This window comes from Aegilops tauschii, chromosome 7, assembly GCF_002575655.3.
Source record: "Aegilops tauschii subsp. strangulata cultivar AL8/78 chromosome 7, Aet v6.0, whole genome shotgun sequence".
Taxonomy (NCBI): Eukaryota; Viridiplantae; Streptophyta; class Magnoliopsida; order Poales; family Poaceae; genus Aegilops; species Aegilops tauschii.
Window position 1 is genome coordinate 29333458 of NC_053041.3, and position 25436 is coordinate 29358893.

At 41.4% G+C, this 25436-nt stretch overlaps 1 protein-coding gene and 1 long non-coding RNA gene across 3 annotated transcripts; one reads left to right on the forward strand and one right to left on the reverse strand.

Moving 5' to 3' along the window:
• The first annotated feature begins 1739 nt into the window (after window positions 1-1739).
• Window positions 1740-3565, forward strand: LOC109732459 (7-deoxyloganetin glucosyltransferase-like). Its single transcript, XM_020291637.2, has 2 exons — window positions 1740-2321; window positions 2542-3565. Exons 1-2 carry the CDS (start codon window positions 1796-1798, stop codon window positions 3477-3479), a joined length of 1464 nt encoding a protein of 487 aa, XP_020147226.1. The 5' UTR covers window positions 1740-1795; the 3' UTR covers window positions 3480-3565.
• Window positions 3566-4204: 639 nt separating this feature from the next.
• On the reverse strand, window positions 4205-8994 carry LOC109732460 (uncharacterized). 2 transcript variants are annotated; one of them, XR_006667290.2, is made up of 4 exons: window positions 7121-8994; window positions 6973-7041; window positions 4868-6639; window positions 4205-4609 (listed from the first exon to the last, which is right to left on the reverse strand). It is a non-coding gene; the product is annotated as an uncharacterized lncRNA (long non-coding RNA). The 2 variants fall into 2 exon arrangements; XR_012189021.1 differs by having other exon boundaries at window positions 4205-6639.
• Window positions 8995-25436: the final 16442 nt, after the last annotated feature.

A 25436-nucleotide genomic window follows, 5' to 3' on the forward strand; every position in this document is an offset into this window, starting at 1 on the left:
CTCACATGTCACATCGTAGTATGCTGAAAGCCAGAGAACTCTTGCACGGTAACTCTCCATGTAGGATCGACAAGCGCCTAATGATGCATTGACAGGGCTTCCTATAGGGGAACGTGCTACACAACATTTTTTCGTTGTGCACAAGCATGCCCAGGAACACTATGAAGCTACATGCAAGGTTGATAGAATATCGATTCTATTACAATCGAAACTAACCACTCCGATTCCACAGTTTTGGTTAGTAGTATCTACGCTTTAACGATTCTGATAGTTAAGATTCTACGATTTACAATCCTACCATGAGAGCTCCGATCCGATTCCAAATCATGATTTCTGGGTATAGGTAACGATGTTCTCACAGACAATCAACCCAGCAGAAGAGAAAGAAGATGGCGGTGAAGCTCGCTGACTCCTGCAGATAGGTTATACCTACCAGCCATGAGAATTTTCTTCGGGGTGATCCATCGATCCAGTGACGAAGTAGACTACAACTCCAAGGCATCCACGACCTATCTAGCTGTAATACAACACTCAATGGAACCAACACGGAAAAATACAATGCAAGAACTAGAGAGAGAAACAGTCTAGCGGTATCCCATTTAGATCCAACCTAGACGCTGAGACGGAGGAGGCCTACAGCCATCCATGCCCTTGGTGAAGGCGCCGGTGGGAGGGTGCGGGTGCGACATACTAGACCATATGGAAGTGCTCGAGCTTGGCCAGTGCTTCCGATAGCTCGGTGGACAGGATCTAGTTTCCCTGGCCTCGGAAGGTTTGATTTTCAACCCTAAATGTAGCTACCCAAAGACGTACTTTATTTGTAAACTAATACATATAAGACTTTTTATATCACTAAATCGTCTAGATCACTAAAACGTTTAGATAAGTGATCTAAAACGTCTTATATTAGTTTATACAGGTAGTATGTCTCTCTGCTAGTTATATTTTAAGGTTTTGCTAATTTTTAGTCTGAATCGACTCAATAACCATCATATTTTACGCATAGATTTTTTGGATTTTCCCTTCTGCTTTTTTATGTTTTCCGTTCCTTGATGCACATTTTCCCCATTTTTATTTTCTTTTACGGGTCTTCAATATATTTTTGCACACGCGCATGTGAAGCTTTTTTTTTTCTGTTCCTTGGTGCAGGTTTTACGTTGACTTTATCTTCCCATTTCCTTTTTGTTTTCACTTTTGTTCTTTTTCTGCGCCAGTTTCATTTCTCTGAATGACACCTCACATACAGGCATGCAAACCTGTGAGCTTGCTGAAAAGGGAACACGTCGCGTCCTTAGCGTGTGCGCAGAGGCCTCGTGTTGCATGCTCCACAATTACAATAATAACTAAAGAGAACTATCTTAAGCCAATATATAAAGAATCACTTTTCGAAAAGAATGAAAAAAGAGTAGAATGTGATGCTTGCAGCGTAATGTGCTTCCAGATCACACAACATTCTTCAAGTCAAACTATTGTGATCTCGGTCCACATGATTCATGCTCCACAACAAGTATAAACTAGAGAACCGACACAAGTAGCCAATTAATTAATCCTTCCAAGATCAAATTAGCATCTTCAGCTGCTGGTGGGCACGTTGTGACTTGTTTTTATTTGATTCTCACAATTTTATTTCATTTCAAAGCTAGTTGTCACCCATACCGTGTGGTTTTTATACTATATATATACCAACATGTCGGGAGCAGACGGGCACAACCACACCCACAACGTTGCGACTTGTGAACGAGAGAGCCAAGTGAAGCAGCGAGCAGGTGAGGCATTTTGAGAGCAAGGCGTGGGGATGGGGTCGTTGGCGGCAGTAGAGCGGCCGCACGCCGTGATGATCCCCTACCCGGCGCAGGGCCACATCACGCCGATGCTGAAGCTGGCCAAGCTGCTCCACACCAGGGGCTTCCACGTCACCTTCGTCAACAACGAGTTCAACCACCGCCGCCTTCTGCGCTCCCAGTCTGCCGACAAGCTACGTGGCCTGCCCGCGTTCCGGTTCGATGCCATCGCCGACGGCCTTCCGCCGTCCGACCGCGAGGCCACGCAGGACACCGCTGCACTGTCCTACTCTACCATGACCACCTGCCTCCCCAGGCTCAAGGAGCTCATCATCAAGCTCAACGAGGAGGCCGGGACCTCCGGCGGCGCGCTGCCGCCTGTGACCTGCGTGGTGGCCGATGGCACCATGTGTTTCGCCCTTGTTGCCGCGCGCGAGCTCGGCCTCCGCTGCGCCACGTTCTGGGCCCCCAGCGCCTGTGGTTTCATGGGCTACTGCTACTACAAGGGTCTCGTCGACCGTGGCCTCTTCCCTCTCAAAGGTATGCACGCATGTCTCTACCGTAAAAAGTCTCCTACTGTCACATTTCCATAAAAAGAAAAGAGCTTTCTTCAACTAGCAACAACATGTTGTGTGGTCTCTCTCCTGGGTTGAACATGTTTTTGGTGTAGTATGTTGTTCTGCATTCCTCGGTTTATTGCATCAGAAGAACTTAAATTAGTTGAAACATACTTACTGTAATTAACTTCTTGTTGGTGTAGAAGAGGCGCAGTTGACCAATGGATACTTGGACACGATCATAAACTGGATACCGTCGATGCCCAAGGACCTGCGGTTGCGTGACCTCCCGAGCTTCGTGCGCACCACGGACGCTGATGACATCATGTTCAACTTCTTCATCCATGAGACGACCGCCATGTCGCAGGCGTCGGCGGTGATCATCAACACCTTTGACGAGCTCGACGCGCCCCTGCTCGATGCCATGTCTAAGTTCCTACCGCCCATCTACACGGTGGGACCGCTCCATCTGACAGTTCGCAACAACGTGCCGGAGGACAGCCCTCTCCTTGGCATCCGCTCCAATCTTTGGAAGGAACAGGACGCACCTCTCCGGTGGCTCGACGACCAGCCGCCGCGCTCAGTGGTGTATGTCAATTTTGGGAGCATCACGGTGATGTCAAATGAGCATTTGTTGGAATTCGCCTGGGGGCTGGCCAATAGCGGCTACACCTTCTTGTGGAACGTACGGCCTGACCTTGTCAAGGGCCACGACAACGCCGTACTTCCGCTGGAGGTCTCCGCGGCGACGGAGGGGCGAAGCATGCTCTCAACATGGTGCCCGCAGGAGAAGGTGCTGGAGCACGAGGCCGTAGGGGTGTTTCTCACACACTCCGGGTGGAACTCGTCGTTGGAAGGCATCTGCGGCGGTGTGCCGATGGTTTGCTGGCCCTTCTTCACGGAGCAGCAGACCAATTGCCGGTACAAGTGCACGGAGTGGGGCATCGGGATGGAGATTGGGGAAGAGGTGACGAGAACCGAGGTCAAGGCCATTCTGCGGGAGGCCATGGAGGGGGAGAAGGGGCAAGAGATGCGACGACGTGCGCTAAAGCTCCAGGAGAGCGCCGTTGCCTCAGCGCAGCATGACGGAAGGTCCATGCGCAATGTTGATAGGCTTATCCAGGAGGTGCTGCTGGCTTGACACAAGCAAACTGGTAAATAATAAACGGTTGTTGGTTGTGTGCATCGTAACGATGCAGAAGCCAGTGTTGTCATTTTTTTCAAAAATAAATAATAAATAGACGATTTGGAGATTATGAACAGTTTATTAAGATGTAACCAATGTCATTCATTTTCAGATTTCAGTCATAGTTTGAGTCGTTAGTTACATTGGAAATACAATTTTTTTTAATGGTGGAAAAAGCTTCTTTTTTTGCGGGATGGAAATACCTTCATTATTTGTAACACTAGATGACCCGTTGCGCCAATGGCGCAAAGGCCGGCAGCAAGCCAAGTATTGTAAGAGTGGTGATAGGAAAACTCAGTGACAGATTGAAATAATGAGTACTTACTGCTGGTTACTGTCTCTATTCATGATTACTGTTTCTCCTTGAATGATAATGCTATATTCCTTGAGTGGAAGGTGGACGCGGCCAGGTAGGGCATGCCTCTTCCTTGCTTAGCATATTTGTTGTTGTTGGTGAGTACTTGATGTTTGAAATAGAGAAAGTAGTAAAAACAGATAATTATAGATAAGGGTGGCATCATTAATAGATCGATGAGGAACAACAACAGAGGTTATATAGGTAAAAGCATATCTATTTGTGCTATTGATTGTTGAAAAGAAGTTGAAAAAGAGGACAAACATGTTCACTGTTGTTGCTAAAAACACCAAGATGGTCTGCAAGGTAGGCTCAGTGGTGCTTACAAAAATAACTGATTCTTAAAAAGAAAAGAACAAACAAATATGTCAACATAAACTTCGTAGCAATTCATTCAACAAACGTAGAAGAGAAAATAATATATTTCATACATTTTATAGTACATGCCCTTGCTTTCAGACCCAACGCAGAAGGGGAGAAGATCCTTATCTGGAACTTCTATAGCATCATAATAGATCTTTTCCAACAAATTTTCAGTTTCCAGGATATAGTCCGTGATGACCTTCAAACAGGAGTTGTTAGCGCCTTCAGTTTCCTCCATTCCCCTCAACAGCCTAGGAGACCGCAAAGCGTTGCAATCCTTGTTGCGTAGCAGGTTAGAAACAGCTCTCTTTCATATATTTGTTAAAGTCAATATGCAATGAAGCCATGGTACACACAAGTGCCATATCTGCAACAAAATACAAAGCTCATCTCTTAAGCTTCTTGAAGGCAACACAAAAAATTACAGTAAAGAGAAACTAAATGCAATCCATCGTATTTCTCAAGCCTCTATGCCACGAGCGGCTTGTACACAAGCTCATTCTATATTCGGTTATACCCAACCAGGCATCCTAGTCAATAATAAAATATTCTATAGTCAATAGTTAATTACTGGAATATGTCTGAAATTAAGAGCCTCGAATAACACTGATATCAGAAGAATTACTGGGATCACTGAATCACACCAACACTTTTTCAGCAGTCTCAAGCCTGCTTTCAGCTAAGTCCTCTGATCCCGTAACAATCTGCCATATGAATCAACAAGATCACACCACATCAGGCCTGCAAGTGAATGACAGTCATGTGGTGTAAATTACTAAATTGAAAACTTCATATGTATTTTTAAGGTCATTGCAAGTGTTGATCCTTGCGGCCAACTTCTCCACATGTGGCTCCTCCCAAAATCACTATAGAATACAAAGATGGTTCGCTTAATTCTATTGACCAGATGTGTGTGAAAACGATTATTAGACATATACGACTAACTCGTTCGGTTAAAGCATGGGAGATGATCAATACGCCTAGAAAACTACATCCAGAACAAACTCGTGCAAAATAAAGCCTGCAAATGGCACCAATTTAGACATAAACCATTCTCTGGGAGAAAAACAGAATGGGGAGCTAAAGCCGCACAATATATGCTCTGCATTTTTAGACAGTCAAAATTCTAAATATCTTTAATGCAATAAAACAACAAGGAAGAAAACAAGCTGCATATGATTTAAATTATGGTCGTTGAACTTCTAAAGTTTCCCCTTATATGACAGCATTGTTCCCAGCAAGGACCATTACTATATTTGGAATTCTTGTATGAAAAAATATCCAGAATTTAAAACTATATTCGGAAAGACATCCTCTCTACCAATGATACTATAAAAACTAACAAAACAAAATTCCCAGGTAGATATATGAAACATTGAGAATGCAGAAGAAACCATAATCAAGAAGAAAGCTTACTGATCCTGCCATTCATCTGTTCAGTATATTATCTTATCAGACCGAATAAATTTTCTTATCAGCAGGGGGTGCATCATTAAGTAGCAGACCTACAGTCCAGAATCTAATAAACAATAAAGCATGTGTATGTACTTAATAACCATGGGTAGAAAGCAGAATTCAGGCAATTGATATTGGACTACAGGCATGAATTTAATATAGCATTAAAAGCACACTTTATATGTGTACTCGATAACCAAGGTAGAAAGCGGATTTCAGGTAGTAGATATTGAACCGCAGGCATGAATTGTAACATATCTTTAGTAAAGTTCAAATATGAACAGAACACCATGACAGTTATTCTGTTCCATCTTAAGTGAAAAAATGCCTGATGGGGCACCCTTAATTGCTCGGTACCCTTTGTTAAAGTTTGTGTTTTCTGCACAAGTTGTGGTTTATACTTATTACTTAACACAGAAAAAATGATTATGTGATATAGTAAATTGAATGTCTTCTTGCATAATTATTCCAATTAAAAGTAGATGTTGCTTCGTCTTTCCTCTAAGCAAATAGTAACGGTTCCAAGATGATAAAACACAAAGTTAGCTCTAATGAAACCTCTGTGGAACCAGTTTGCTCTGATGAAAGAAACCTCCACTATATAGAAGAAAAGCATGGAAAATGCCACGGGTTACTCATGTCCAGTGGAGGCGATAAAGGAAATATCCATAAATAGTAGGATGAAGACAAAACTAACAATGAATATAGCATGAATAGAATATCCTAACAAATAGAGTGTGACATTTATAGTTGTCATCGTAGGATATTGCACTATACTATTGGAGCATCACAACATTGTCTGCAACTAATTCTCAGGAACTCTAAAAAAAGAACAAAAATTATTAAAGAACTAAACCTAAGCTTTCTCCTCATCTTTCTTATCATCCTCTAGCATCTCCCGTGTGCCTCTAAATTTCGGCGCCTCCTCCCAGGTAGATATTTCTGCAGTGTGGCAGATAAGAAGTTAACTAAACTATATATCTAATGCATATTGCCAGTCTAATAAGCAAAAAGATTACTGTTGATCACAGCCATACCACTGGATTAGAGCCAAGAACAAGAACATCTCATGCAATTCTCTTTCAAGCAACACTTTTATTTGATCCGTAACTATTGTCGGTTTATAATCGTACTACGAAATTAAGGCCTCTCTTTGGATTGAAGTAAATTCATGGGAATTTTTTAGAACTATAAGTGGTCATTACATAATCTGGTTATGATCAGACTGTAGCAATAGAAAAATAAATTCAAAAAAGAAACATAAAGAATCAAAACCTGTAACTTTGGGCATCCACCCTGGTCGTCATTTCAGCAACCTGCTACTCCCCAAGAGGCAACTCCAATCTGAAAATAACATGGGGAATAAGATGAGGGGATCTGAATTTGAGGAAATGAAATATGACACCCCTTTAGCAAGCATTACTCGAGGATGCAGGCTGCTGCCATCTCTGTCTTCCATGCCATTTCACGCCCTTGAAACCCCGAAACCCGCACCACCTTGGGGGAACAAATTTAACCCTATCGAATTCAACTGTCATGTTCATAACAGAAATTAACATGAGCATGGCTAATAGCTCCTGCATTTCTATGTTCCCTAAACCAAAGAAGAAATAAAATATATGCACATAACAATAATTACAAAAAAATTGGATTGACAGTGTGTGAATAAACCTCTCTCCCTCTGTCCCTCCCTCTCTCTCTCTGGCTCTCTCTGTTTCGATTGGCCTGCGATGTACGGTCTGTGAAATTGTCTGTTTATTTCCGTGTTTGAATCCATTAGCCTCTAGAGTTTGTTTAATCAGGCAGACTTTTTCAGAACAAAAGCTTCCCAAATCTATTTAGATACCCGAAGGAACCTGTGCGCTCTGTCATTTGAATAAACTAACTCAATAGTTTGGGAGAAACGTGCACAGTGGACAGAGATACCGCTGTTCTCATAACAGAAGATCACAAGATAGGTAATCATTTAACCTTACTTCTGTTGAGATCTTAAGGCGTATTCACATGCATCTATGGTGGTAATAAATATCTATCTTCTGCAGACAAAATAAGTATGTATGGTTGGAACTTTAATTCAAAGTGGAGTAATTTGACCTGATTTTATAAAAAAACAAATACAGTTCTTTTCTTAAACGCAGATTAGAAAATAAAAATACATACAAGAGGGACACATAGATACAAGAGGCCATGAAATCAAAACAATGGTTCCGATAAGGACAAATACCACCACTGTTAATGACCTAGAGGAATTTCAATAAACCAATTATCTATAGCGCAGATCCAAATGCAGAATGGTTTCATTTTGTACCAAATTCTTAGTTTTCAGGAGCATTAGAAACAAAATTCCCCAACCTAGGTGTAGAGAAATAGCACGAAGCAACCCTAAGAAAATCAAATGACGAGAGATCCTTGATCTACCAGATGTAGAATATATAGACAATTAGGAGAAAAGAGACCAATACACTACAGGTTTCTACAATTATTTTATTATGGTCGCTGCAATCAAATTAAGGAACATATATCTTCACAAATTACTTTGTATAGTTAAGGTGATATGATCTAACAAGAGAAGGAAGAGGGAAAATCACAAACATTTTCACTGCAAAATAATCCAAGCACTTATTAATTACACTAAGCAATAAAATTCTTTGCACATCATTTAACAAGGGAAGCCACCAAAGGGTCTGACTTGAGCATAACACTTGTTTGGCAAGTAACACAACCCACAATAAATCTTTCAACAAACCTTCTATAAACCTACTCTGTAGGGACTATTTGCAGGGCTCACAAGTTACAATTCTACTGGACTACCTTGTTATTCATTCAGCAAAACAACAATGGTATACCTAAGAAAATAAAACTTTTGTTGTTATAATTACTTAGGAATTCAGATTATTGAGGCCCAATAACCATAGCTGCACAGAAGATCAAGTAAAAAAAAGGTTTAGTAGATTTATGAAAGGCAAATGTCAAGATAAAGGTCTGACATAACTGTCTAGATTTTCTATTAACCAGTCATATAAATACAATCATTTTGCCTCTATAAACAGCATTGAAATGGTGGATTAATAAATCTGAGCAATTTTAAATTACAAAAAAACATCTAAGAATAAACTCTGGTTGGTGTTATTTAGAGAAGTTCAGTTCGGCGAAACTACAGAAGCAAAGGTCACTAGTAGAAAACAGGGCTTTGGTCACAGGGCAATATTAACATTAGTCCCGGTTCAGTCACGAACCGGGACTAATGTGAGCATTGGTCCCGGTTCGTGCGGCTAAGGCATTAGTCTCGGTTCACCTGAGCCCTTTAGTCCCGGTTTGAGACACGAACCTGGACTAAAGGGCATGGCACCCTTTAGTCCCGGTCCGTGTCTCAAACCGGGACTAAAGATTAGACCTTTAGTCCCGGTTTGAGACACGAACGGGACTAAAGGGTGCTTTAGTCCCGGTTTGAGACACGAACCGGGACTAAAGGGCGAGACACGAACCGGGACTAAAGGGTGCCATGCCCTTTAGTCCCGGTTCGTGTCTCAAACCGGGACTAAAGGGCTCATTTTCAAACTCTACCCCCCCCCCCCCCATGTGGATCGCCTTTTCGGTTTTGTAAAAAGCAAAAGAAAATGATAAAAACTTCAAAAATTAAAATCCTTCCAGATGTAGTTATGTTACTACATGTACTAGTTAGGAAAATTTAAAAACTTAAATTTGGACATGTTTTGCAAAAAGTGTAGGGAAAATGTAAAACGGCTATAACTTTTGCATACGATGTCAGAAGAAAACGTATAATATATCAAAATGTTCAGCACGAAAATCCGCATCCGATTTTGACCGCCTACGGCCTATTTGAAATTTTTTAGAATCCTCAAATTCTAAAAGGAAAAAAAGTTATGCTCAAATTTCTTTTTTTTGAATTTTTGTTAAATCTGGTCAAACTATGGTCAAACTACTTATTCAAGAAGTATTAGTGTTACTAAATAATTATTCAAGAATATTAGTGTTACTAAATAATTATTTTAGTTTTTTTGAATTTTGGTCAAATCTGGTCAAACTGTCGTCAAACTGTGGTCAAACAATGGTCAAACTAATTATTCAAGAAATATTAGTGTTACTAAATAATTATTTCATTTTTTTTGAATTTTGGTCAAATCTGGTCAAACTGTGGTCAAACTACTTATTCAAGAAATATTAATGTTACTAAATAATTATTGTTTTTTAGAACAATAGTTTCAAACTCAAACAGTGAAATGTGTGACTTCATGCTCAAGCTAAATTCCTGAGGGTTAATAGGATTGACATCTTACTATTGTCAGAAAAACAACAAGTGCAGACTTGGAAACGAGGGAGAATAGAACCCGGAAGTTAAGCGTGCTCAGGCTGGAGTAGTGAGAGGATGGGTGACCGTCCGGGAAGTTAGATGATGAGGGGTGATTAGAGATTAGAGGTTAAATTGAGCAGTGATGAGGGGTGATTAGAGATTAGAGGTTAAAATAATTCAGAAATTTGAAAATCAAAAAAAAAAAATTAAAACACCAACCGGGACTAAAGGTGGAGCTCCAGGCTGCGGCCATGTGGACGGCCTTTAGTCCCGGTTCGTGTAAGAACCGGGACTAAAGGGGGAGGCTTGAACCGGGACTAAAGGCCCTTATGAACCGGGAGTAAAGACCCTTTTTCTACTAGTGGGTGTGAAGATTTTAGCATTCTAAAGGTCGTATGATTGTGAAAAACTACACAGCTAGAGGAATTATCTAAGCACAAACCAATAAAATTGAAGCAATAAATAAGCTCTCTCAAGGAAAGAACATGATGCACAACAAAAAAACTGAGGTCAGGGAGGAAGTGGCATCAACAAGGACACACACACAAGGATACTGGCAGATTCCTCTTACCTTCCCATGACTCCATCGTTTGTCTCGCCACTCAAGACTGCCGGTGCGAGCATGCCTGAGTGATCAGCGTAGTAACCAGGATACATTTTCCCCAAAATTACCAATGGGATGCAACATGATAATGGAGTTCTGAATGTAACTCACATCCATTTAAAATGCAGGTCCTATTATCAATCAAGTTCTGTAAGTACAACATTTATTATGAAAGATCATAAAAATCCAATTCCTCTAAGCTGGAATCACTTTGGACCATACAATGATTAACGTTACTAATCCATGGATAGCAATATTTGTAGCCTAGCGTCTCTGAGCATGATTACAAATGTTCATGTTTTATGCATTCCGTGGCCTTTTTATATGGAAATGGACCTTCAAAGTGTTACATCAACTGTTTCTCTACTTGCCAAAATAATCCATGCCTTCTATCCACCCTTAAACAATTCCCTTTCCGAGCTTCTTTTTCTGGACTTGTAACAGAAGATAACACCCAAAGAATTTTAGAAACTAATGAATGCTCTTTTCTTCTTCTGAAATTACAGCTAAGCATTATTGATTATCATCATTATCATACATCAACTTTGGCTTATCTGACGCCTAACACATTAATGTTATTTCTAGTATGTTCGCGTAAATCAGAAACTTGGTTTTCTAGCTAAACTCAAGATGACCATTTTCAAGGTTATCTAGTTTTCAATTGTACCAGAACTCCGACCAGTTTCATTCTGTGAGACTGTCACTAACGTTTGTGCTATATTAGCACAGTAAAATTTAGAATATTGTCGGCTCTTGGGATTAAAAAAAATCCATTAGAATGGAGGACCCTGCATACTCATCGTGCCTTCTCAAGTGTCAAAATAGAGACGATTGTTTATTTATTCACAAGTTATCTTTAGCTTAACACCAACTAAGTGCTCTATTCAGTATGCACACACCGATGCACACGCAGCCAGCAGGAGCAAGCAGCACGAACGCACACGCACGACAACAAGCCAACAAGCAGGCACACAAGGCAGCATCTCAGTAGACCATAGCAGCAGGTTGTTAAATATAACATGCTTTTTTTAAAAGAGGGCAGACTGCAATCCTAGAACATGATGCTAGAGATCTGAGAGGACAATTAGAAACTAAGCAATAGAAGTATTTCCAAAATGTAAAATGGATGAAATGTCTAGTTACAAAAGTATATCAAATGTAGCATAGCAGTATTTCATACAGGGAAACAAGAAAATGAGATAAAATAGGCCAACCGGAGGATGTAGAGCCCGTTCAGTGCAGCGAAGATGTTGGCGTGCTTCGCTCTGAACTCTTTTTACAGCCAGATAAGTTCAGTTAGTATACAAGTGTGAGCTAAAAGAAGGCTTCAAGCATTTTGTGTCATATGAGGAAAATAATTTAAACCAAAAAATAAATAATATTTACTAAGCTAAGCTTTGAGGATAGGAGGTGAATTCTGAATTAGATGACCGTGAGGTTGCCAGATCCGCTACTGCTTGAACGGCAACTATAATTGTTATGATCAAAATCAGTACCTTTTGCAACTAATGCAGAGTGTGAATTTCTCTGAACACAAAAGAGGCTTTGCAGATTCAATATAGTTCACACAGACAAAATGCATTAGCTGAAACATTTTCATCAAGATCCCGTAACTGAAAGCTGTGGAACCAAATTGTAAAATATGAGCATTAGTACTTCAAAAAGAGCAGAACGGAGACTGAGGACGCGAGCATAGAAATTCAGAGTATGGAGGCGAGGACGCGGGAACAGACCTCTAGGGTGGACGAACAGCAGCGCGGGGGCTGGACAGATCCGACCGTCTCCGCGGCACACACTCCTCCTGCCGAGGAGGACGGCCATGGCGCCGTGGACCACCATTGTGGCTGGAGTTCCTCCCTAGAATCAGCAGAAAGCTAGCACATATTAGAAAGGTCCCCAAACAGATATCACATAATAAGGTGCCAAGAAAATATGCAACTGATTGCAACTTTCATCAGGCAGAAATATTAGAAAGATCCATCTCACATAAGAATCATCACACAAAAATATTAGGAATATTGGTTATTATGAGAGAGAAAGGGGCAGAGGCATGTATCACCTTGCTGCTGCACATGGCACACTCAAGTATGCAATCATGTAAAGATTATCAGAAGACCAAAGAATCAAGCAGTAAAAACTGAGAGAGAAATACGTGAGGACGCAGATGTGCAGCCTAGATTGGATCATCGGAGAGGGGGAGTGAGAAGGGAAGGGGGGAGTGAGAAGGGAAGGGGAGGAGGGGACAAGCGAAGGGGAGAGGAGGGGCACGGCTCCTACCTACCTGTCGACGTTCGCGGCTCCAGAGGGTCGGTCGCCTCCGCCCCTTGCGTGCGCTGCCGTGGCCTTGTCCAGATCAATCGAAGAAACTTGGTTGGCCGCCATCTCCCCAATCCACGAGGCCCAGACCCCATCGTCCACCAGCACCCGCCTTGACCCGGCCCCTGCTCGCCGGCTCTCAACCTCCACGCTCGCCACCGCTGATGTTCTCGCACGTCGTCCCGCTCGCCGTGGATGGGAACACTGAGAGCGGCTGGAGGGGGACGCAGGGCTCAAGGAGGGGAAGGGATTGGGGGTGACGAGAGTAAAAGAAGAGAGAGAGGGGCAGGCAAAACGGATCTCACCTCACCTCGCAAGTGCACATACCCAATAGACCGACCAACGGGCCCAAGGTTTCTTGAAGAGAAAGAGTCATAGCTGGGTGGAAGCGACGACGGTACGAGTAGGCGGGCGTGAATCCACCCACCCGCCTGCGGGAACCCCCACCACATGGCGCTGCGGTCAATTCTTTTTTCACTCAAGAGACACCCACACACACAGGACGCACTGGCCCGCAGGCAAAAGAGGCCCACCCGTCATCGCTGTAACACGAAATAGCAGTGTCTAGTGAAACGACCGGATGGATTTTTGACAGCACCGTGAAAATACGCCAGCAAGGCCAAACGAGCAAGGCGGATTCACCGCACGACGCAGATCGTCCAGAACGGCGGCTACTCTAGCGTTGTTTATTTGTTTATATGTTCCATTATTCACACCCTATCTAACAATTGATTCCAGAATTTGGCGTCTGCACGTACGTGATTTCATTCGTTGATTTATTCTCTTTTCATAGCGCTAGCTTTATGCAGCCATAACCACGTTTCTCAAACCTTTGTGTAATAATTATGTACATAATTTTTGTGATCATGGGATACGCTCAGTTCACCAGCTATCGCTAGACGAGATTTTACTCATGCTCAGTTCAGGCAATAATCTTACTAATGTTTTAGAACAAAGGTTCGAGACGCGAGTTCATCTTTGAATTAATAAAACCATCGAACGGACAAGATTACTAGAAACACACACACACACTCAAAGTTTCTGGGAATACCAGCTACACAAGGGAAGCACAAAACAACGGGCAGGAAGGATACCCTTAAAACGAGAGAACCAGGGTAATTGGATAAATTGTCACTCCAATTCTGGCGATTTAAAAAATGTCGCCGTAATTTGCAAACTCTGAAAAATGCTTTTGTCCGAATATTTAGTCTTAATAGCCGAGGTAACCCCGGGAGACGGTAAGGGCCTATGGTCAAACAACTAACTCTTGATGCAGGTTGAGCACCGGTCAAGACGGATGATAGATGATTCTTTCTTCATCTTAGACGGGTGATTCTTTTTTCTTTTGACATGAACACGTTATTTCTTTTAGCTAGACGTGATGATTCCCTTTTTTGAACTTGGATGGATGATTATTATTTCCTACTGACCTGGACACATGATTTTATTTAGCTAGACGTGTGGAAATTTTTTGGGGGCATCAGCTTTACGTAATGGCAATGATGGGCAATTTAGAGAAGATGGTATTGGTGGTAATTTCTTCAGCTGTGAAGTGGATCTAACGATCGTGGTTTTTTAAACTATATAACTAAATAATTTTTGTCAGCTTTTCTTTCTATTTATCATTTTTCTAGTTAACCCGTCAAGTCTTATATGCTTATATGTAAACCTAACCACGATACTCATTAATTTGCTCCAGGCCTGGCCGGCCGGAAAGACAGTGTAACACATGTACGTATGCAGCGGATAGATGAATGCATGAACCTTGTCAATAGGGCCGGCATAGAAATTGTAATACAATGGCGGCGGTACGATATTTTTCCTCTGATGATGGATGATTCTTTTTTCGTCCTTGACGGGTGATTCTTTTTTTTTTTTGACGTGGACACGTTCTTTCTTTTATAGCTAGATATATAGACGTGAGGATTCCTTTTTCTGTAACCTGGACAGGTGATTCTTTTTTTTTTACCTGGACACGTGATTTTGTTTAGCTAGGCGTGTGGATAACTATTTAGGGCATAAGTTTTACGTAACGGCAAAGGTTGGTTATTTACAGAGGGTGGCATTGGTGGTAATTTCTTTAGCTATAAAGTGATCTAACGGTTGTGGGTTTTTTAGGTATAAAATTAAAGGACTAATGTTTCTATTTTTTATGAGATTTTCTTGTCTATTTATCTATTTTCTAGTTAACCCGTCAACTCTTATATGCTTATATACCTTTCAAAAAAGAACACTTATATGCTTATATGTAAACCTAGCCACGATAGTCATTGATTCGCTCCAGGCCCGGCCGCCTGGAAAGACAACGCAACACATGTACGTATGCAGCTGATAGATGTATGCATGAACCTTGTCACCAAGACCGGCATACAAATCATAATACATGACGGTGGCACGGTTATTTTTTCGTCTTAGCATTAATAATTGTTTTCATAACTTGGACGGATGATTCCTTTTCCTTTTGACATGGACACGCTAGGTGGTGATTCCTTTTTTTAACCTGGACGGGTGATCTTTTTTTCTTTTGACCTAGACGGGCGATTTTGTTTAGCTAGCCGTGTGGAAAATTATTTAGGGCATAAGTTCTACATAATGGCAATGATGGGTAATTTTGAGAGGATGGTATTTGTGGTAATTTCTTGAGCTGTAAAGTGGATCTAACAGTTGTAGTATTTTGAAGTATAAAACTAAAGGACAGATGTTCCTAATTTTTCTAAGATTTTCTAGTCTATTTATCTTTTTTCTCAAACCACTTCATGTAAGTTCACCGGAAAATAATTAGCGATTCCGACGAGTGTTAACCAGAGACGGGAGCAATCCGGCAGCAGGGGTGGAGGTGAACTAAACCCTAGCTTCGCAGAGCAATAATAAAGGAAAGAGAAGATAAGATAAGGCATGAGGAGAAGTGATTGTTTTTTTTTTAACACAGTACAGATGTAAGTGCCGGAAATCCAGAAATAAATCCATGATAAATATGAGCACCAGGACTTGAACCCTGGTGGTCTGGGAATACCACAGCCCCTCTACCAATCCAACCACGTATTGGTTCATAGGAGAAGTGATTGTTATGTGATTTGTTTGACCGGCACATATGACCATTTGTTCCCAAGTCACGTGAAGTGGGGCCCACCATTTCATACATGTTGCAGATTCATAGTTTTCACAGATCCACATAATCAAGGGCTAGTATTTCCTAATTAATTGGTGGGCCCCACTTTTCCATATACATTACTCAGATTGAATGGCCACAGATTCATAGTCTTAATGGATCCACCAATCGAGGGCTTGTATCTTCTAATTAGTGTAATATATTTTATGCATATTGAATGGCCACAGAATCATAGTTTTAATATATATAGATCCACCGAATCGAGGGCAAATATTTTCTTCTAACAAGTGTCATATATTTAACGCATATTGAATGGCCACAAAATCATAGTTTTAATATATATAGATCCACCGAATCAAAGGCAAATATTTTCTAACTAATGTGATATCTTTTAGCCGATTTCACCATATTGCGCATTAACTATAATAGATCGACAGATCGGGAAGCTTATATAGGTAGGCGAAGGTTGAGAAATCATCGCCTCCCGCACATACGAACCATCAACTTCAGAAGCAAGATTGTGGTATACATAGTGGATATATTGAAATACTCCTGGGGATGGCACCGTGGCGGTCCAGAGAAAAGTCCTCATTGTATAATTTAAATACTGCTGCAACTAATTTTACTGTCTACTTATTTCATGGCAGGCAACGTAATCAAGCATTCTTGTATTTTACTGTCTTCTGCGCACATTTGAAGTGCCTTAAATTTTCTTGTCAAGAAAGATGGGCAATTAACTCTTGAGCGAAAAAATGGGCACTTGATTTATTTTCACAATATATCTATGATTTAGTTTCTGAGTGAAATCATTTTTTTAGTCAAATAACTCTTTGTCTTTTCAAAGGAAGTAAGTATGTTGAGTTATTCATAATTTTTTTTGTCTCTCACAAACACAAGTGTCTTTTTCCCTAAAAACTCTATGTGACATAGTCTATCACCTCACTCTCAAAAGAAAAGCAGGGTCTCCTCTCTCTTCAATTTATCCAAGGAAGGTGTTCTCTCTTGTATCACGGGATCTCTCGAGTTCTACACTTTTCTCTCTTGCTGCCAGGGTACTGCCACATTCTTTTCCTTCTCTCTTGTCGGACTGAACAGTCAGAGTAGTAGACCGGGAAAAGGACTGGACGGTGGGATAATGGGCTACACTAGACCCGGGCATAGAAAAGTCAATCTCTATGATTGGAAGCAACACTACACTGACCATCGAGGGATGGGCCGATCTGTCATTCTCGAGGCATCGGAGGGAAAGCTTGGCATGCTCACTAAATGGTATGATCAGGACACTGAAAATGACCCACTCTGGCTCACGTATTCTGTTCTAAGAAATAATCAATGGCATTTGGAGAAGGACATCCCGATGCCGGTAAAGCGTGCAATTCTGGTTGGTGTAGCTGGGGGATACTTGCTTTTAGACGCGTTGTACACCACGCCTTCACAAGAGGATCTTAAGTTTGGATACTTCTCGGTGGACTTGAAGACATTGCAGGTCGAGTTGTTCGCTGGGCTTAGCAAAGCGATCTCAGCTGGTCATCTATATGCTGGTTTCCCACCATCCCTGTGTCCACCAACTATCTGAGTTGCTCAAGTTGTTCAGCCTTCAGCGTACTCTTATTTAATCTGGTTACAGTCTGGCACAGCAAAGCAACATCTTGCAGTGATTTGCTTGATGATAACAAGCTTTGGTACGTAATATGTTTATTTTCATACAAGCAGTGTTGGTTATGGATGCAGCCAATTGATATTGTGCCCATCATTTGCACTATATTGTGCCCTGTTTGCAGTTTCATAGTTAACATACATATGAGCATCTTATGACTGCAGGAGTAATAAAAGGAGACCACTTTACTGTCATTGTTCCAGTAAATCCAGAGTTGGCCTTGGGCATGTATATTCTACCAGGCCTGGGTTCCTTTGTTTCTTGTTAGTTCTCTTCCGTTTGCTTGAACTAGAACCTTTAGCTAACGCTCTGAACTGGTTTGGCCAGCTTGTTCACATCTTTTTCATGTTATTGTCTTAGTTAATACATTTCTAACTTCTGTATTCATGTAACATTTCTATGGGGTAGAAATTATCAAATTACGACAGCACCTTGTATACTCTGAATAGCAGTTTAAAATCAATGAGGTGGTTCCGTAAATTCATTTTTTTTTACTATTTACAAACCCTTGAATCTCTGAATATTTTTGTTACGGCAATGCCATTGTCCAAAAGAATGGGTGTGCCATGTGTAAAGTATGAGTTTGATTGATTCAAGCGAAACCCCGCAATGGGAGTACCAGGTACTCTTGAGAAATTAATCAACACAGCAAACAAATTAACAAGATGATGATGTTGTTGCTACCAAACGAAATAGTCTTGGCAGAAGAACACTAGACGATGAAGTTGAGTTGTGTGATGTAGTTGAGTTGTGGATGTGTTATGGTCTTTCAGTGCACTCTGCTATGTATGGAGACTTGAAATGTTCCAACTGAGCAACGTTTCAGTTTGTGTACATGGCAGAGCTTCAAACAAAATAAACTCATGCATGACAGTTAATGGCAATTGGACCTCGCTGGACTTTGTCAACACGTACATGTCTACCTTTTATCCAACAGGTCTAAATTTCAGACATTGACTCTAGCCAACTACTGTATTCATTATGCCGGAAAGATTTTGAAGCACGTCAAAGCTAGAAATCACGATCGAACGGAGTATACGATCCGGTTAGTTTCCTCTAATATCTCACCAACTTGTACCATGGCAAAATGTTGTAGATATGACGTCTAGCTTAATAGATGGTGCTTGGTTCATAAAATTAAGTTGCAATCCGATTTTGGGTAAGCAGCTGGAGAGCCAAGCGGAGTGTGCATACATCGATGGCAAAATATGAGAGGGTATATATTGAGCCAAACATCAGAGAAACTTAAAAAAAAAAACAGAAGCATGCAGCAAGTACGACACCAGGGCACACAACTCATGAGCACCACTGGTTAGTTAGGATTATTCTGAGGTGTGTGACACATGACTAGTTCCTCTTACACTTCGAATTAATTAAGGGTGATGTGTGAGATTTAAAGCATAGCTCACACATCCATTGTTTCATAGTTAGAAACTTAGAATGGTCCTTGGAGGCACACAGAAGCAACATAAGATGTTCGTTAAAACTTAACTCATGATACCCAATGGTTATACCACTACAAAACAATTGATTAAGTTTTCAGAAATATTGCAGGGAGCCATGGTTAAGTTACATTTATGGGTACACTAGATTAAGTTAACAACTTTTTCAGTACTAGTAATTAAGGTCAAGCTACAGTCCTAAGCAGTATATTGTAGTCAACTTCATGCATTCTCTCGGTCTGGCAAAGCTGCAACTGGTGCGTGGACTCTGCTAATTGCTAAATGCACTTGCAAGATCGAATACAGTTGGTAAGTACTCCCTCCGTCTCAAAATAAGTGACTCAACTTTGTACCAAGTAACACTTGGTACAAAGTTGAGTCACTTATTTTGGAACGGAGGGAGTAGTACAAATTCTTAATTTCAGAAATGAAACTCCTGACATGTTAGTGTGCCGTAACCTTTTTCAGGCCCCTAGCCTGATTGCCAAGTCCAGATTAATTTGATTTACAAACTTTCATGATGTATAATCCAACTTATATGTTGAATTACTGAATTTGGTGCTTCATAGTCGGCTCTGTGGACGTGCATTGAGGAGCTCACAATTGCCCGACAACAAACAAATATGATGATACAAATGGAGACGACATTTCCAGAAATATATAAGATACATATATCTAAAGATGATTTGTTCATTTGCCATTACCATGCTCCAAGGACGTGGGGAGAATAAATCACGACATACATGTCTGGCGTGTGAATTGAAGATCATACACACTAGTGAGTGAGGGATCAACATTAGGAAATTTATCGAGTCAAAAAATCAAAACAGATTTACCTATGAGTTAGCATGGTTGGCCAGCGATGACTTTCTTCGATGTTCTATTGTTGCATGGTTAGTCTTCTGATTCTACAATATACAACTCATAAGTATGGAGTTTAATCCTGCTGCTATAACTTATAACTTGCTCATGAAAATCTTACCTGCATAAAGATTCACATGTTCTTGATTTATTGTTCTTCTTTTTCTTCTTGGATACAATCGTGGGATCAATGTTATTAGTACACACCAAGACGGAGCATGGCCATGTAAGGCTTAATCTAAAATTCCGTAAAATCTCACGTGGAAAGTACAGTCCATCCTAGTAATTTGTAGCATACACACATGTCCAATCGGATAATGTGGCTAATCTTTTATGCATTATTATTTTAATTTTCAACAGGATGCCATCGACCTTGATTATAATCATAGTTTTCATGTCTTCTTCGGTCGCTACCTGGCCCGAGGGTGAGTATAGGGTCATATATGACTAAGATGAAGCTCCCGACGTCGGACAAGTGCCCCCCTTCTATGGGACGCGAGTCATGGTGGCTTGTACCTCAAGAGAAAGTGAGTGGTAAAGAGGAAAGTGCATGCCTCCACACAATGGTTCCGGACACTGCCAAGACGATTTTAAGAAATTAGAACCTATGGTTTCTTGCTTTCGTCAATAAAGCAAGCAACTTGTACCACATGTTTAGGGTATCGAGCACATTTTCAGGAGAGGCCGCCCTTGGTGACAGGAGAAATATTTGGAGCTCATCAAGGGTGGGTGGCGCTCCATACACAAATGTGCCTCTAGGGCAGGCGGCTGCTATTTGTTCCGCTACCTGCGTATTGTCGGATTACGACATTCCAAGAGGTCTCTGAATAGACAAGCTAAACGAGTTGATGTCATATTTTCTTGAAGGTTTGAACCCATCAAATCTAGACGAACCAAGATTGGATATAAAAGCCAGTCAGTTTCCACTAATGTCTCAAGTGGTACAATTACAACAAACAAATCTATAGAAATGATACCTAGCTAAAGATAGTGTTTTATAGATATAAGCGTCACATTCTGATTCTCAAGTGAGTGAAGAGCGGGCTAAAGGGATAATGTAAACAACAAGGCCAAAATGTGAGAAGGTATATATAGTGAGCCCAATACTGTAGGAACTTAAGAAGAAAACAAGACCATGTGGCAAGCATGACACTAGGGCACGCAACTCGTGAGGAGTAGTGCATTAGTTAGGTTTGTTTTGAAGAGCGATTGACATGAGGGTACCTCCTGCACTGTTTTTCTTCCTTTTTGGCAGTTGATAAAGTGTGTGAGCAACTGGACCTTTCATGTGGTTGGTGTTGGACCTGCTTAGCTTTCCCGTAGCCGAGGTGAGATCTAGTTGGCTAGAAACTGTCCACGGAGATGAGCATGCGTACAGGCCCACCAACTGAATGAACACGAGTCGCCCAAGTTGATTAGCGACTCAATGAGTTTGTTTCAAATTAAACTTTTTTATTGTGAATTATCTCTAGTTGATTAAAGAGGAATCGGTGATAGGGCTCTTATTAGATTTGCTAAAAAGGACTCTTATTTGAAAATAGGGAGCTACTAGCGCTCATTCTACTGAGAATCTAGGTTAAGTTTTCAAAAAAAAAAATCATACACAACATTCATTGTGTTGTTAAAAGATTGTTCATCTAGTATAAAATGTTTATAGTGTTTGTTTTCGTAGCAAAGAAATACGCCCAAAGTTTTAATTAAGGAAAAACGGGGTGTACCATGGAAATAGAAACATGACGAGGCGCTTAGCATATGCTGGCGGCATAGTGATGACCGCCGCACACCAGCACGCTGTCACTCACCTGTTCCGGAAGCCGAAGCCGCAGCAGCTGCAATGAAAAGAAAGGAAAGCATCTAGGCGCAGTGTTCTCTCATGTTTCCTCACATCCAGAACCATACAGACAAGTTCTTGTGGTCCTTCAGGGTGAAACTCCAGATTCTAACCTTGGATGTGGTTGGATCGGGTGACTGCGGCGCTTGAGCGCCGATCCCTTCCTAAAGGCGTTGCTGTTTGAAAGACCTTGTTGTTCATGTTGTGTCATGAGATGGTTGGTATGGATATGGTCATTGTTGTAGTTTGCTGATCCCGGATCTGACCGCTTTGGTTTTTTCTTTCTTTTTCCTCGCCTGATCATAACTTTGGTCTTATATGACTTTGCTCTTTGTTGGCATGTTTTTTGTGTGTATACTTTGGTGTTAGATGTGTGCATCTTAACTAGCTAAAGATAATGATTCCCATGTATACTTTGGTGTTTGGTGTTGGGAGGTAAAAAAATGCACGATGATTCCCATGTAAGTAACAGAAGGATAAATGGATAGTGCAAACGACCATGGCAAAATATGAGAGGGTATATATATGGTGATTGAGCCCAAACTTAAGAAAATATGTGGATTGCATCACACTAAGCACACAACTCATGAATAGTAGCATTAGTTTGGTTTTTTCATTAAGCGAAGTAGAGGCAGTTAGGTTTGTTACGAGGAGCGAGAGACACATGAGGATAATTAACATGTTGCACTTTTTTCGTTTTTCACTGTTGATAAAGTATGTGAGGACGGCAATGTCGCCAACTTGATTGAACCCGTCATGCTGTTGGGAGTGCTTAACCTCAATGTGACTGGCCTGAGGCGAGATTCGTTGTTCCATAAAAAGATCATGCCCACGGGCTTGTACGACAAGAACAACATCATGAACGCGCAATGCTATAATGGACCTCCTATATGAAGCATTTTGCGTCATGTATCAGTTCAAGCACAAAGAGGCAGCCAACTCGTCCAACCCATTTGACGTAAAAGATCCCAAACACCAATGCTCTCGACCTCGTGTTCTTGAACGTGTGTTGCCACCACTCGAGCCAACCAGCATTAGCGACTGATTGGCAGTCCGAATCTTTGAGAACTAACTGGAGCGGCAAATCTAAATATATGTTTTCAAAATTGTGAATAATTTTGAGAAAGTGAACAACTTTTGCAATCCTGAACTTTTTTGAAAAATGTGAACACTTCTTTGACACTATGAACAAAAAACGAAACTAGGATTTTTGTAAACTTTCAAACATTTATTGAATTTGTGAAAAATAATGGAAAATGGGAACAATTTTTGAAATTTTCGGATTTTTGGAAGAACACAAAGATTTTTTTAAAATTCAAATATTTTTGAAAACAAAAAAATTTAAAAAACCAATCTTTTTTAAAATTTCCAAACGTTTTTCAAAAATACGAACATTATTTGAGTTCATGAACCAATTTGTATAATAAGGACTTTTTCGAAATTTCTGCAAATTTTGAATAAGAAAAATAAACAGGAAGAAAACAAAAATGAAAAAGAAAAGGAAATTAAAAAGAACCATAAAAACTCAAGAAAATAAAACAGAAAAATGTAAATTAAAAAATGATTCTATCGCAGTTACCATCATGGAGGGAATTAGATGATACCCTGCGCGTTTCAGCCCGATTTGGTTGATGACAATAATTGGGTAATCAAAATTAAAAATACATATGACATATTATATTTGATATAGTTGTAAAAATATTTATTGAATATAAGTACAATAATTGAAATGAAAAAAAACTCATGCATTGTTGAATGTTGTGGTGGGCTTATTCCGTTCATAATTGTTACATGAGATGGTATGCTTATTTGGTAGATAAATAAGTTAGCGGGGATGATTATCTTAGGTATTCATGGACCGTCTAGCGTCAGTCCCAGCACGAGGCCCTCATCAGGTCACTCGATCCACTTTCGGAGCCCGAATTCGACTACCTCTTCGATCTTTCCGTGTTAAAAGCAGAGAATCCTCGGACGCACCATGGATCTCTCCTGGATTCGTGATCAAAACCAGAAGGAAGCATCTAATTAAGGAAAAAAATAAGCAAGCAGCAATGGAGGTGGACGAGCTAACGTCGTCTTTCGGGGCCGTAACGATGCACGACTCGGGCGCCGTCGCCGCCAGCCGGCAACAGGCCTCTGGACCGATGGCGGTGGACGATCTGACGGCGTTCTTCAGGGCGGTAACGATGCACGACGCGTGCGCCGCCGCCGACATCCATGTGGCACCGGTGGACCACGACGAGCCGGCGGCGGGCGAGGAGGCTTGCACCCTGCGGGTGCGGTTCCCAGACGGGCGGATAACCTGCAAGAGCTTCGGCGCCGGGCGTCCGGTGACGGCGCTGTTCCGGTACTGCCCGTCGGCGCTTGCCGCCGGCTACGACGGGACAGTCGGGACGATGCCGTTCCGGCTGGTGACGCTCGCGGGCGGCGCCACCGAGGAGATACGTCCGGACGAGTCGCCGCTGCGGGATCTCGGGATGCACCACTGCACCGTTCATCTGGTTTTCTGACTTTAGCCCTAGGCGTCGCGCGACGAGATCAATCATCGATGGCGCCTCATCCGCAAGCCTGTAACACGATTGAACAGGTGATCAGCAAGAAGACGTAGTGGTGCTGCCTTGACAAGAAGGTGAACATTAAATCACCGGGGGGAAGGACGTGCTCATCTTGGACCTTGGTGGTGGTACCCAATTCGATGTGTCGCTTGCTGCTCACCATCAAGGAGTAGGGCATGCTTCCTGGAGGTGAAGGCCACCGCCGGTGATCGGCACTCACCTGGGTGGAACCACTTCGTCCAGGAGTTAAGCCGAAGCACAAGTTCAGAGGCATTATGTCAGGATCCTGATTCTCTGAACTTATTCAATTCTGAACAATTCGACACCTGGGAAGAACTAGAACCATAATGGGTGCGAAGAATGGATGGACGCTCAGGATTCTTCCGCGCGAGTGCCGATTAAACGGCTGACATCGTCCGATGGCACCACTGTTTGTTGCCACGCCATTTGCCCCCGTTCTTATGAGTTTTTTACAGTATAATCTGGCCGACAAATTTATGGCGTCGAACTTCATCAGGGGTGATTGTAACAAATATACTATTGTATCAAACCTCACATATACTGTATTGGATAGCAGTCATGGAAGACCAATAATATGAGTTTCACCGACGAACCTTATCAACATACTGTAATATTAATAATATGATACCTAGGAGTATTTGTTTACAGAATGATATATTAAAATGTCAGAGTTACACTTAATACATATAGTTTCTACAAATTTTAAAATGCTCCCCCGCAAAAAAATAATACTCATGGAGTCATGATAAACTATATGTTTCATGTTAGCAAAATTTATTTTTTCAGGCTATTGTATCAGTGGTGAAGCCACGTTGAGAGCAGTGTGGTCAATTGACCACACAGGTTTTTGGCAAATCCTTTGTACACAAGTAGAAATCATGTAATTTTTTTTATAAAATTGGTGAAAATACATGTATTTGACATCACAGATTTGAAATGACATCACTGACTTCTGATCCTGGCATGTACCCCTTGCTCAACAAGATTATACGAAAAAGTCCACGATATTTAAGTTATGCTTCAATCCCTCT

Excerpts from the sequence above, each read along its gene's own strand:
- LOC109732459 (XM_020291637.2), top strand. The coding sequence starts at position 1,796 with ATGGGGTCGTTGGCGGCAGTAGAGCGGCCGCACGCCGTGATGATCCCC. Across the intron at positions 2,322-2,541 it reads TGGCCTCTTCCCTCTCAAAG|AAGAGGCGCAGTTGACCAAT; the intron begins GTATGCACGCAT and ends TTGTTGGTGTAG.